Here is a 13,976-nt window from a genome sequence, read left to right on the forward strand (position 1 = left end):
TTGACTACAAAAGTGGTTGTTTGCAATGAAACGGGGTTAATTTATTTTTAGTCGATGCATATTTGACCCCGTATTTTTACCTGTAAACTAGGCCTACCCCGAGCTATACCATTAGGCCCTACATGTATACACAGGCTCAATTTTGTAGATTTTGTTAGTACAAAATATCATCGAACTTTTTCTTTTGATTTTCTCGCAAAACAAGAAAAAAACACAAGCAACAGCGATGGAATGGCGACGGGCGCAACGTCGTGAAAGTAAGCCTAAACTGAACATGCTAACGCTCTCGGTGTCACATCACAGCATCTTTCCCGGATCCCAATTAAGGTGGTACGAAAGGCAAAATCAAGTTGCTCTGATTGAGATTAAAATAGACTTGGTTGCAGAGAGATATGCAAAATAATCTTAATTCCAAAATTTGAGCCAAATCGGACAAACGGTTTTTGAGATATTGTTGTTGAAAGATTCTTTGTATTCTATTGTTTTTGCCAATATATTGATGAAGTTAATGAGGAAAATTGGCAAAATGTGCTCATTAATATTAATTTTTGCCAATATTTTATGAATAAACCTTCATACTACTTTTACCTTTAAGAATTTTGACCTGAAACTTTGCCAATGTGTCTCTATGACCTAAACCTTTAAGTATAATGCTAATTAATTATGCAAATATGCAAATTAGATGGGCGGGAAAATCACATGTTAATGTTTTAGGCCATAGAAACACATTGGCAAAGTTTCATGTCAAAATCATATAAAATAAAAGTAGTATGAAGGTTTATTCATAAGATATTGGTATAATATTGGCAAACATGAATATTCATGAGCACATTATGCCAATTTTCCTCATTAACTTCATCAATATATTGGCAAAAACAATAGAATACAAAGAAACTAAAAACATGTATATCTTGACAACCGTATGTCCGATTTCCTTCAAACAAAAGCTATTTTGCTCAGTGTATTTAGCTTAACTTATTCAATCTATTCAAATGGTTCTAAATTCAGTTTCTGTTTTCCAGAAACATCGTTTCGAACCCCCTTAAGTTCGTTCTTTCCGGGGGCATGTCAGTATTATTAACACAATATATATAAGGACCCATTTAAACCGTGCAGCTTCGAAAGACCACGTTATTTTTACAAAACTGAGACCCTTCATTTTGATAATTTCAGCTCTGTTAGCTGCTCAGTCTTAAGACCCAAGTTGTCAATTCCCTCTCATTTCAGAAGCCAAAACAAGACCCTTGATTTTGGAAGTTCGCAGCTCCTAAAACACATACTTTTACAGATACACCGTCAGCATGGGTCAGCTCCCAAAGACCCACCATCTCCAATTTCAGAGGGGGGGTCAGCATATATATTTTTCATGTGCCGATTGCAAATCTGAACAAATAGCCGTCGCGTTGACATTTCCAATAGATTTCAAGAAACTGGGAGAAAATCACAAAAAACTGATTTGAGGCAAACTAAACCATTTTATGTAAACTTCCTAAAAGTTTACAAAAAAATTTAATGTTTTCCTATAGATCTTGATATCTTGTTTCTCAAAATCAATAAGATCAAAATACAAAAGGAATACTTCTTTGATTGTCCACAAACATTTTGGCTCAAAATCATGTTTTTTACGTTTTTCTCTAAAACTGTCAATTTTTACATAAATATGTCACAATTGGATTCGTAAACTTTTTACCATTCTGAATATGTAGTTTTATATCTTAGACCAACAACTGAGTAGTAATGAAGCCCAAAAGTTTCCATAATTCCAGGGTTAACATCAACTATAATAGAATGAAGAGTCGACAACAATCAATAAAACGTCAAAAACTCCTGTGTAATACTGATTTTCACAGATTTATTTACATTATCCTATAAAAGTGATAGAGTGAGCAAGTCTGTACGCAGGAGGGGGGGGTGCGGCCCAAAAGAGGGAGAAAACATGGTAAGAGGTCCTCATTTTGCTGACAAGGCATTCAATAAGTCAAAAGGACAATTCAGTTTTAGGGGGTTGGGATATGTCCTCTTTTTCAAAAAATTTGCCGAAGTGCATTTTTAAAGTCCGCTATTTGGGAGTCCGGCTCCACCCCAAAATAAATCCTGCGTACGGGCCTGAGGGTGAGGAAAAACTGAATCAAGAGCGCCAGAACGACATTCCGATATTTATCAAGTTATATTATTAAGTGATAGATTTAAGATTCAAGAAATTCATATGCGCGCCCATAGCCAGTTGCACCAATAAATACAAAGGTACATTCTCTGAGTTAAAGTAGTGCAGAAATTTTAAAAAGTACTTTTTAAAAAAATGTGACAATTTTGAATGAACCTTCATTTCACAACGTCGCCTTCGGTTATAAAATATTTGTAAAAAAACACAAACGCATGAACCTACAGGGAGGGTGGTGTCAACTTTTTTTTTCATGTATTAGAAATCACGCGTCGCACCCGTACATAAAATAATCCTGGCTACAGTTCTAGCCACAAATTGTTAAGAAAGGTGACTGTATTTGACGGAACCGGTTAGGGTTAGGGTACGCGGATTGGTTCCGACAAATACGGTCATCGTCAGTCTCTTAACCTGTAGGCCTAGTTTACAAGTAAAACAAGAAGTCTTTCAGGCTCTGTTACATGATTGCAAAAACAGATCCTAACAAAAGTCATGGTACAAACGTAGTACGCCTTAAAGTCATATTATAACATTTCTTTAAAAATAGATTAGTATTCATTTTCAATAAAATGTTAGCATTTACTGTCAGATATGTCCCCTTTTAATTTTGAGCCGAACAAGTGAGGTAAAGCAAAGAAAATTAGAATTTACTACTAGCGCCAATGAATGTTACTCCAGGGGTTGTAATATGGTACGATCCTCTGGCGTGTGTGTGTGTCCCGCACGCAGGGGTGTGTTGGCATCGTATAGGCGTTCGACTAATATCCTAATAATAAAACGACGGTTCCGGCGGTTTATTCAAAATCTCGGATTTTGACAGAGAATCTTTGTTTACTAAAGTACATTACAATCGTGTAAAAACCTGAATTAAAATTTTTTTTGTTATAATATGGCTTTAATAAGACTCCTTAATCACATTTACATCAACATGATTGCAAGTTAAAACACAATTTTCAGTTATAAGATTCATATAAATAACAAAATCCAAATTGTACTTTTGATTGACTATAGATTTCAGGACATAAGTGTTGATATTGCCAATTATGACAAACGATCTCGTATTTGGTGTTTTTATCCCTCTCTTAATTGTAATTCCTAGTTTAGCTGTGTGCTGACTGTCTTAACATTACGTTTTGTTACCTGGAGAGATTTTCTCATGTCTCACCTGCTTTTCAACAAAATCAACTTGTAGTGAGGAATCAACATTTATCCACAAATTGCCTCAGGCAAAACTCATTTCCTGGGAACCTAATACCACACAAGGTAATTTTTATGTAACTCATTAACCCATTTGTGTTATATACTGCCTCTTGCTATAATGACATCCTTATGATCTGCTCAACTCATCGACAGATACGAACCTCAGGAGGGAATTCAATTTTTGATCAATTCTCTCCAGGTAGTGAAACGTAATGAAACATTTCTGACAATAGGTCAAATAAAATAGCAGAGTCAAGGAACAACAATAGCTAATAACTGGTCAGAAACCTGGACCTTATTAAAGCGTTTGTTTGTTTTTGAGCCGATGGTAATCATCAATGAACAATTTAAAAACTTGCTAAAATTGACCAAAATTGAGAAAATGTTAATTATAATATATTACCTGGAATTTATCTCTGGTTTTGGAGACACATTATTTAAGTAGATATCAGTCTACGTACATGTAAATGACAGTAATATGATTTGGAAATTCTTTTGAAGTCCAAAACGGCCAAGGACCAAAACAAGAATTGTTAAAAATGGATGAAGGTATATATTATTTCTTAATACAATTTTGCATGATTTTTAAGACAGTAAAAAAGTAGTGGCTGCATGATTTTTAAGACAGTAAAAAAGTAGTGGCTGCATGATTTTAAATAGATTTCCTTTATAAAGATGCAAAGGTTACAAAAAACAGCTCTTCAACTGGATGGGGGCAGTGGCATAGCCAATAAAGGGAGGGGGCTCAGGGTAGGTTCCTCCACGAATCATGGACTGTTGGTAAATAATGTTGTTGTACATAGTGTGTACCAACAGCTCGGGGGAATAACTATACTACATGTTAATAAAATAGGCAAAAATCTGTGATGTGCTTCTTCACTTTCACCTGTTTCAATCCAAAATTAATCAAATTTGGGCACATTTAAGCATTAATACTGCAAATTTTATCTTGTCCCAGTCTAGTCATTACCATATTTTGGCCGGTATAGCACTGAGCAGTCGAGAGGGATCACTGATGTGACATACTAAACACAAGACCACACATCGGTGATATGATTTCTATTGGTACATTCAGGCGGCGAGTGGCATGATGGTCGGAGAGCCGGCAAAACTGCTCGCCCGTATGGCATTTTCCATATACTCGGTTAGTTTTGTGGGGTTCATTATCGAACCCCAACGGTTTTAGCTTGCATTTATATCATTTATTAACATAGGCCTATTTGTTTGTGATATTGTAAGCATTTTAAAAATTTCAAAATAATCCCATTCAATTACACAGTTGACGATGGAAATTTACTGAATTCAGAGAATGCATGGCGACCACCACCCGGGTACATTCATAAGTTTGTGCCCCCTGCTGCCTGCTCTATCTGAAAACATGTCTACGCCATGGGCCCAAATGGCCAATCAGGGGGACACCCCTTGTCTCAATATTTAATGTCCTCTGCTACACCAAATATGCAAATTGCTTGTTTCCTGGTTTTATCATTGATAAAAATCTCCCTTCCCAATGACATGGATGCACCTGCTCAGTGCCACTGGTGGGTAAGTAGCTGCCCTATGAATATTTGACAATTTACACACAGTATAATATACTCATCTACACGTGGCAGCTATGGCACTTACCCACTTCTGGCACTGAGCAGTTGATATATCAGTGGCATATCCAGCCTTTTGAGGCTGGGAGGAAACAAAACTTGCAAATTTACAAACGGTCTGGGAAAAGGTTCACTCATAGAATTCAAGTTATTTGAAAAACTGACAAGGGAAATATTTTTCATGACTATTTCTTTAACTTTTACAATTCATGGCAAGGATTTAATTTATGGGGTTTTTTTCAGTAAGGGGCGATTGGCCCACTGCCTATTCATCCCCTTTGGCGATGTCACAGGCAAAATACAGTCAGCCTATTATCTTCATTCTCTCATTGACCAAGAAACTTATTACTTGAAGTGAAATCTTTAGTTAAGCTTGACGTGAAACGTGCGTGGTTTTTTAGGCCTGAATCTTCTCTGGCGCTGTCTCCACATGTGTGAGATTAGTGATGGTGCCACTGTAAAAAGAGAAAATATTAGATGAAAAAATGTTAATGAATACAAAAGCACACTCTTAGAAAAGAAAGTTTTAAAAGCAACCTTTTTTTGTCCTCTCAGGAGAACCCTTGAAGGTTCTTAGATGGAGCCACAAAAGAAGCTTAGGACACTTTGAGGAACTGTTTTTGGTTCTCTGAAAGTCAATTAGAACCTTTGTGGTTCTCAAAAGGATTTAAATTTTAAGTACCTTAATGGCTGAATCAGGAGGTTCCTGTTAGATCCTTATAATTCAAAAGGGTTTTGTGAAAATCTTAGAACCTTTTGTAGAACCAAAAGGTTCTACATGAACCAAAAGGTTCTACATGAGTTTCAGCGAACCAAAGAAGTTTGTCAGAGTGCCCCAAAATCCTTTTGTGGTTCTTCTGAGAACCATCAAAGGTTCTCGTTTGAAGGAACTTTCTTTTCTAAGTAAGAGTGCAGACATGGATGCTGAAATGTTTCCTCTCTCAATAAAACACGATTCATGTTACCCTTATCATTGTTGACCTCTTTCCCTCACATATACATTGTACCTACACATCCTACATGCAAACACCTGCAATCATGGACATCATTGACCCATCCTATTGAATTTTTATACAACTGCGGATAGACACATTTGACTTTTATTCACCTTACCATGAACAGTCTATGGCCTCTTTTAAGATACACTTGAATAGAGTCAAGTTTTTACTCTATCGGAGTTTATTATGGACGTAACTCTACAACATCAACTATAATGGTATATGGCTAATGCATTCTTATACAATTTTGGATCTAGAAACACCACCCTTGAATGCAGACGTTTGCATGTCTTACACAGGTATTTAGATTTCTTATGTGAGTCTGCCCACTTGTTTACCGTTGATTACAAAAACACACATACACACCCACCCCTACATATCCCTGCTATCAAAAATGAACATTGGGTAAAAACCCTTACACATTATGCTGAATGCGTTATCATGCCTTGTTAAACTAGCCTCTACAGCTCTGTTACTTAAATAAAAGAAAATACATTTCAGCTTGTATTCAAATTGCTGTAATTTCACCGCCATGGTGAATCATCACAATCAGAACACACCAACTAAGCATTGTGCAGCCAAACCTTGCGCAAACATATCCGCACTTAGATTGTAACATCCACCAATTATCTGTGCAGCTCCCCAATTCCCATTGGGTGAAAGAAGTTTTTGATAATCAAACAACTAATCATCGATTTTGAAAGCAGGAGGAAATGAAAGATCCCAGGGAAAACCTGCGAGAGCAAGCACGGATCGGGATAAACCAAGTGCACATACAGTCCTGTATACAGCTGGGGCTTGAACCCGGGGCTTGAACCCGGGGCCTCAATTGGTTCAAGGTGAAGAGGGAACAACCGCTGCACCAACTCGCTCTCCCATGTTAACATGTTTCTAAAAAATATTTCAGCACTTAACATGTCTCTAAAAAAATTTTCATTTTGTAATTATGTAAACGTGTTAACACTTACATATAAGTATTGTACTCATATAGGCATAGATGACATAAGGATAATACATTGAAATGTTGTACTGATTAGGCAATGCCAGTGAGAATTGTTGTGTCTTTTCATAATACGGTGCCGACAGGTATAGAACTGTGGCTGGAATTGAAACAAACAAATAATCAAAATATTACATTCTTTACAAATAATTACCACAGACTGACATGTGCACCATGCTTGGATTTTATGATGACAAACGGATGCGAGAGGGGAATGAATGTTTGGTATCTTGGCAATGTCTTAATGCTCTCTGCGCTCACCATAGGCTTCAACATAAAAAGTCCAAATTTTGGAATTTGTCATCTGCAGTTGATTTTGGTGTGGAGAGGGTTTATGTGACACACTTGCAAATGTTAATCAAAATTAACCATGATCAAAATTTTAAATTTCAAAATCATCATTTTGAAGTACCTTTTGCCATCTTATCCTAAAAATGGTGCACAATATCCGTCTGTGGCATTAGTTTCCATCAGCAATACTTACAACACACAATAATAGCTATATGAGCGTATAACCAATATGGGAAGTAGAAGGATATGTTGTATTGGTTAGGCAATGACAAGCTGAATTTCCCAGTATCGTCGTAAAATGGAATGGATAGGAAGATTACAATAGCTGTGGAATAAGTATAAAATTAAATTGTCATGTAAGTGACCTACAATCCCCGAAAAATGTCGTTGAAACGCTTTAGGCATCTTGAATGAAATCAAAAGTGTATTTTTAATGTGGATAAAAATGTTCAATATTTGGAATTAGAAGAAAGCTGTGCCATCAATAAACACTTTCCCTTCCCCACCCCCCATCATTCAATGTTGCGACACTTTGGAGACACGCTGAACACATTTGCACGTTTCAACATTGCACGGGGGGGTGGGGGGACCTATTTTCCCCTACAGACGCTTTAATGTTTCAAGACATATTTCGGGGATTGTCTGAGGCAATCGCTAAAATTAACTTCTGATTTTAATCTTTTGGCTATAACTTTAAAACTACTTGATAGAATCACTCCAAATTTTCAATGAATATTAGTTAGTGCATAAGCTATGATGTGAGTATAAAATAAAACAACTAATTGTATCAATTTTGAATATATCGCCCTGCACTACAAGCAGGTTGCACCCATCACCTGTGTATGTCTACAATCATAGATTGAATACAATAGCGCTCTTTTCAAACATACTAATCTTACAGATGTGAGTGATCAGCATGATATAGTTCAATGCATAGGTATCGCATGAACGCTGCAGTGCAGGGCAATATAGTTAAAAAACGACCTTCTTCCCCTTTTTCAGACCAACACCATCCCCCAAAGCAAAAAACAAAACAAAACGAACCAATAAAAAATCAAATTAGTACGCTTATGAAGTAGGCCTACTCATGCAGAGATATCTTTAAAATTGATCATTTAATTTGCGTGAAATTTTAAAGTGCGATTGTAAATCGTCCCATTGAATCACATAGTGATTTGACGGTTTACCATAGTCTAATACTGAATAATAATACAAGGAGTTTCTTTAATTTAGAAATGGTAAACTGTTGACAAAATTCATAATTTAGGCCGATTTGGTGTCAATTTTTATTTGTAAAGTGTTTTGTTTGAAAGCTTGTTAAAAACTACATCTAATTTTACTATTTTACGTTTTGTTAGCTCTAACATTATTTACATTTTACTGATTTTAGTAAATGTAAATCGCCTGTCGAGATTTACCATTTTCATAATCACGAGAATGCAATGCGCACCCATATATCACGGAATCCCGTAATTATTTCAACATGACAGCGTGGTGTAATGGACAGTACTTCAGACGGTGAAACGAAAGGCTAGTGGTTCGAGCCCCAACAGTTTCACCTTTTTTTTTTTTTTTTTTGTGTGTGACTTATTCAAACAAGTAAACAATTCTTCTGTATTCATGACAATTTACATTGTAAAACACGAAAATAAGTTTTAAAACCCTAATTTATCTATGGCATGATAATTGATTTTTTAAAATTGTAATAAAGACACAAATAGATCCGGACATCTTTTAAGGTTGTGAATATGGGCACTATGGCAATTGTAAGACAAACTATTCTTCTGTATTCATGACAATTGACATTGTGAAACACGAAAATAAGTTTTAAAACACTAATTTATCTATGGCATGATAATTGATTGTTTTTGTTTTAAATTGTAATAAAGACAAACATAGATCCGGACATCTTTAAAGGTCATGAATATGGGCACAATAGCAATTGTAAGATACCCCCCCACACACACACCCACCCACGTTCAAGTTTCATACGTTTCATAAGTATTTACTTATAGAGTGCTTGCACAAAAGGTCATTAGTTCAATCATCTCCTCTATAGGCACGCTCCAAAAGATATGCAAATGGATGGAGTACAAAAGAATTATTTGACCACTACCTAAATAAAAGATGAGTTGTTTTATTTTGTGCCCACATCATAGCCTATCTATTAATAAATAGTCATGGAAAATTTTTCACGCGGTACCTATGCATTGAACTATATCATGCTGATCACTCACATCTGTAAGATTAGTATGTTTGAAAAAAGCGTTATTGTATTCAATCTATGATTGTAGACATACACATGTGATGGGTGCAACCTGCTTGTAGTGCAGGGCGATATAGTCAAAATTGATACAATTAGTTGTTTTATTTTATACCCACATCATAGCATGGGTGCCGTGGGTTAATTAGAGGGATGATCATAAGGGATGCTATGGTGTATTGTTAACCACATTTTGGTTCCAAGTTCCAAAACGCTGAAGCAATAAACTCTAAATCTGGAAAAATATTGTTAACAATGACACCAACTGAATCCTAGATACAGATGCATCAAAGTCCACATGCATTCTCTAAAAGAAGCATTTTGAGCAATTTGGAAAATGACCCCAATGACCACCTTTGACATGTGACCCCCAACAAATAGCTTATATAATATCTCACTAATCATGAACACTTGTGTCCAAATTAAATCCAGAAGCCTCAAACTTTGGAAATGGGGCCATTTTAAGCAGCGTTTACAAAAAAGTTTAACAAAGACTTGTAAATAACCCTATGTTATTTTCAATTCTCGCGATTCACAATACAATGCGCCGCCAACGGCTGCTCTTGCTAGTCCAAACTTTGACCTCCAAGGTCGATATCGCCTTCCTAGCCACCTCTGGGTTTTTACGCGAGTGTGATAATAATAATGCTGAAAACAGCTCCACAATGGATTCCGTGTGATCAATAGATCGAAAATGGATTTACTACACTTATTGTACACTTCTTTTTAGTGTACATTCGCGTGTAAGATAATTATATTGACATTTACACACAATGACATGTTACTGTGTTGAATTCGTATTACGCGGGCTTTGGATGTCGACTTTTTCCCATGATGCACTGCGAGTTTTGGCTTGCGCATCGTATTGTGAATCGACCGAATTGACCATTTCGGTAAATCCCATAAGCCTTTGGGAGTAGTCCTGAGACGTTGTCACATCATGTCAGTATGCGTCACCCTGATGCGCACATCGTTTAGCAAACATAGTTACTGCCCATTGCAAGTCAGTTTGTCTTCAAGTGACGACATCTCAGGTCTACTCAAATTTCCAACTAGTACAGACGAACTACAAATTACAGTCAAAGTCCCTGTATCAATTTGTTATAAATTAAGGGGGTACTACACCGCTGGCCACTTTGGTGCCTATTTTTGCATTTATAATCAAAATTTCTAGCGCATTGGTGACAAGTAAGATATGTATATTATAGGGGCAAGGACTACAACTACTGCACTGGAAATTTTATTTCAGCATATAGTTGTGGAGTTACAGTCAAAAATGAGGGGAAACCAATATTAGATCAATAAATCAATATCTACTTGCCCCGAGTTGCTGAATTTTCAGTGCAGTAGTTGTAGTCTTTGCCCCTATAATATACATATCTTACCTGTCACCAATGCGCAATAATTTTTGATAAAAATGCAAAAATAGGCACAAAATTGGGCAGGGGTGTAGTACCCCCTTAACTTCAGTCATATTCAATTCACAAAGTATTCCATCCTATTTCCATATACATGTAAAACATACCAAGAAACATGTAAAAGTGTTACATGTAACTACTCCTTTGAAAGCCAATTACACACAATGTATACCAATATTCAATCAAGCATGTGAGAAAATGTAGTGGGCAGATTTGTGTTAAATGTTGCATGTAATTGTAATAATACAAGTGACATTGCTCCGTGTATGAAAATATGTCAACACACATACAAAACAAACTAGAGCAACTGTGTTTCAAGAGCACGGATCTCAGGCTGTAGCTAAATGATCCTGATGAACACTGGATTATCTTTGTCATCAATTTAGAGTAAAAGTAACATTTTTAAGATTTGAATAAAATTACCCTTGATAATCCCTACTTAACCTTTGACTCTATATCTGTGCAGAGTCTTCTGAAGCTAGGCCAGCAGTTACTCTTACCAAGTTTCATGGTCATAGCATGTAATTTAGAGTAGGAGTAGCATTTATGCAGACTTCTATAAAAGTCCATTTGGCTTCATCAAGACAGTGTCATCAATGCGTGCTCCAGTATTTCACCATGTTCATTGTTGTATTACATTATGATTTTGATGCAAGCGGGTGATCTTCACCCTAACCCTGGGCCCTATACACCCAAATTTCCCTGTGGAATATGTGGGAAAGCTGCCAAGTGGAACCAGCGTGCCACTTGCTGTGATGGTTGTGATTCATGGTAACACGTTGAGTGTATGGGCATGTCAACACCAATTTATGAAGCTCTTCAGAGCAGTCAGATTTCTTGGATTTGCTGCCAGTGCGGCATACCAAATTTTGCCAGTAGTCTTTTTTCCAATTCAACCTTTGAGCTCAGTAACAGTTTTTCTAGTCTTGCTAGTGATCACAGCGGGCCACTCAGTCCACCATTGGCAGCTTCATCACCATGTAAGTTAAGTGACTCACAAATTGGGTCAAAACCAAGTAGATCTAAAAATGGTAAGGCAGGAGCAAACAAATCAAAGCCCAAAGCTCCTAGAGTTACAAGACAGTCTCTCAAATCACTTATCAAATTTTTGCAGTATCCGTAGCAAAGTTGCAGACCTTGCAGTTTGTATTGAGAATTATGAACCAGACATAATTATTGGAACTGAAACTCACCTTGATAGCAATATCAACAGCAGTGAGCTCTTACCACCAAATTACACCATTGTGCGTAAAGATAGGGTAGGTGCCAAGCGTGGTGGGGTCTTGATTGCCCTGAAAAGTGACTTAATAGGGACCCACAGAGTTGATTTAGATACAAAATGTGAGGTGGTCTGGGTTACTATTAAGATCCAGGGTGTTAGAGACACCACCATAGGTGCCTTTTACCGATCCCATATTTTTGGGAACTCAATTGAGTACATGAATGAGCTTCATGACTCATTGACCAAGCTTAGAGCTACAAGCAACGGTCAAATATTTTTGGCAGGAGATTTTAATCTCCCAGACATTGAATGGGAAAATAACTCATTCAAAACAGGGGGGCAATATCCCTCTCTTTCCAAGAAATTACTTGATATCACAGCTGAGTTTGGTTTGGAGCAAGTTGTGCGTGAGCCCACACGTGGGAACAACACACTTGACTTATTTTTTACCACCAACCCCACCTTGGTTGAAAAATCTATTGTGGTCCCAGGTATAAGCGACCATGATAGCATTCCATTGATCATAGTCAATTGTAGACCTAAAATCAATAAGCAGAAAGCTCGCAAGATATTCTTGTACCACAAAGCTGATTTACAGGCTCTTAAAAGTGACCTACAAAATTGGTCAGATTTATTTGTGAGAAAAAATGTCTCCAACAGCACAGTTAATGAGCTGTACAGTGATTTTCAGTGTGCTATAGAAGACGCAATGGACACACACATACCATCCAAAATGTCTACCAAGAGAAGCCAAACCCCCTGGATAAATAAGAAAATCAAACGCCTTCACAAGCGTAAACAGAGAGCGTTTAATGCATACAAAAAATCACCAAACCCAAGTAGTCATGAGAATTTCACTGAAATAAGAAAAACTGTATTTAAAGAAACCAGGAACTCATACAGGAGACATATTGCTGATGTTTGTTCTGATTCGCCTAAGAGCTTCTGGTCGTTTATAAAAAGCCTCAAGGTTGATGCTATGGGAATCCCAACACTTAAGAAAGATGGTAAGCTTGAGTCTGACAATGTTTGTAAAGCTGAAATTCTGAATGACCAGTTTAGATCAGTCTTCACAAAGGAAGATAATAATCCACCCAAAGAGCAAATTCCTAAAATTCCAACCATGCCAGACATCACCATTTCTCGCCTGAAGGTGTAGCCAAATTACTTAAGGAGCTTGACCCCAAAAAGGCCAGTGGCCCAGATGGGATCTCAGCGCGTATCCTCCAATTGGCTGCGGAGGAATTAGCTCCTGCCCTTTGTGTTATTTTTCAAAAATCCTATGACACTGGGGTACTTCCAAATTCATGGTTGCAAGCAAACATTTCACCTATCTTTAAAAAGGGAGATAGGACATTGGCGTCAAATTATCGCCCTGTTTCATTAACATCAATATGCTGCAAAACCTTAGAGCATATCTTGCATTCCAATATTATGAGGCATTTTGACCAATTTTCAGTTTTAACTGAAAAACAACACGGATTTAGAAGTAAACACTCAACAGAATCTCAGCTAATCCTCACGACTCATGATTTAGCTCATTCATTAAATAACAAATCTCAAGTGGATATGGTAATCATGGACTTTTCAAAGGCTTTTGATGTAGTTCCCCATAATAGGCTTTTAAACAAATTAAATAGATATGGTATTCACAACAAGACACATACATGGATCAGTAGCTTTCTCAAGCATCGTGTCCAGAGGGTCGTAGTCGGTGGTGAACACTCGACATGGACCAACGTTGCTTGAGGCGTCCCTCAGGGCACGGTGCTTGGACCGCTACTGTTCCTTGTATACATAAATGATCTCCCTGACAACATAGATT

The 13,976-nt window shown here is 37.0% G+C and overlaps 1 protein-coding gene across 2 annotated transcripts in view; it reads right to left on the reverse strand.

Annotated features, from left to right (window-relative positions):
• Positions 1-1,832: 1,832 nt before the first annotated feature.
• The window catches only part of LOC140159205 (very-long-chain (3R)-3-hydroxyacyl-CoA dehydratase-like), a 30,277-nt gene continuing 18,133 nt past the window's right edge, over positions 1,833-13,976 (reverse strand). The window contains exons 10-11 of one of the 2 annotated variants that reach the window (XM_072182598.1): positions 6,926-7,057; positions 1,833-5,414 (exon numbers count right to left, since the gene is read on the reverse strand). In XM_072182598.1, coding sequence (XP_072038699.1) covers positions 5,323-5,414; positions 6,926-7,057 — 224 coding nt within the window. In that variant the 3' untranslated portion in view covers positions 1,833-5,322. Of the gene's footprint in view, positions 5,415-6,925; positions 7,058-7,441; positions 7,574-13,976 lie in introns of both variants that reach the window. The other variant, XM_072182597.1, reaches the window with a different exon arrangement.

The sequence above is a fragment of the Amphiura filiformis genome, chromosome 8 (assembly GCF_039555335.1).
Source record: "Amphiura filiformis chromosome 8, Afil_fr2py, whole genome shotgun sequence".
NCBI classification, from domain to species: Eukaryota; Metazoa; Echinodermata; class Ophiuroidea; order Amphilepidida; family Amphiuridae; genus Amphiura; species Amphiura filiformis.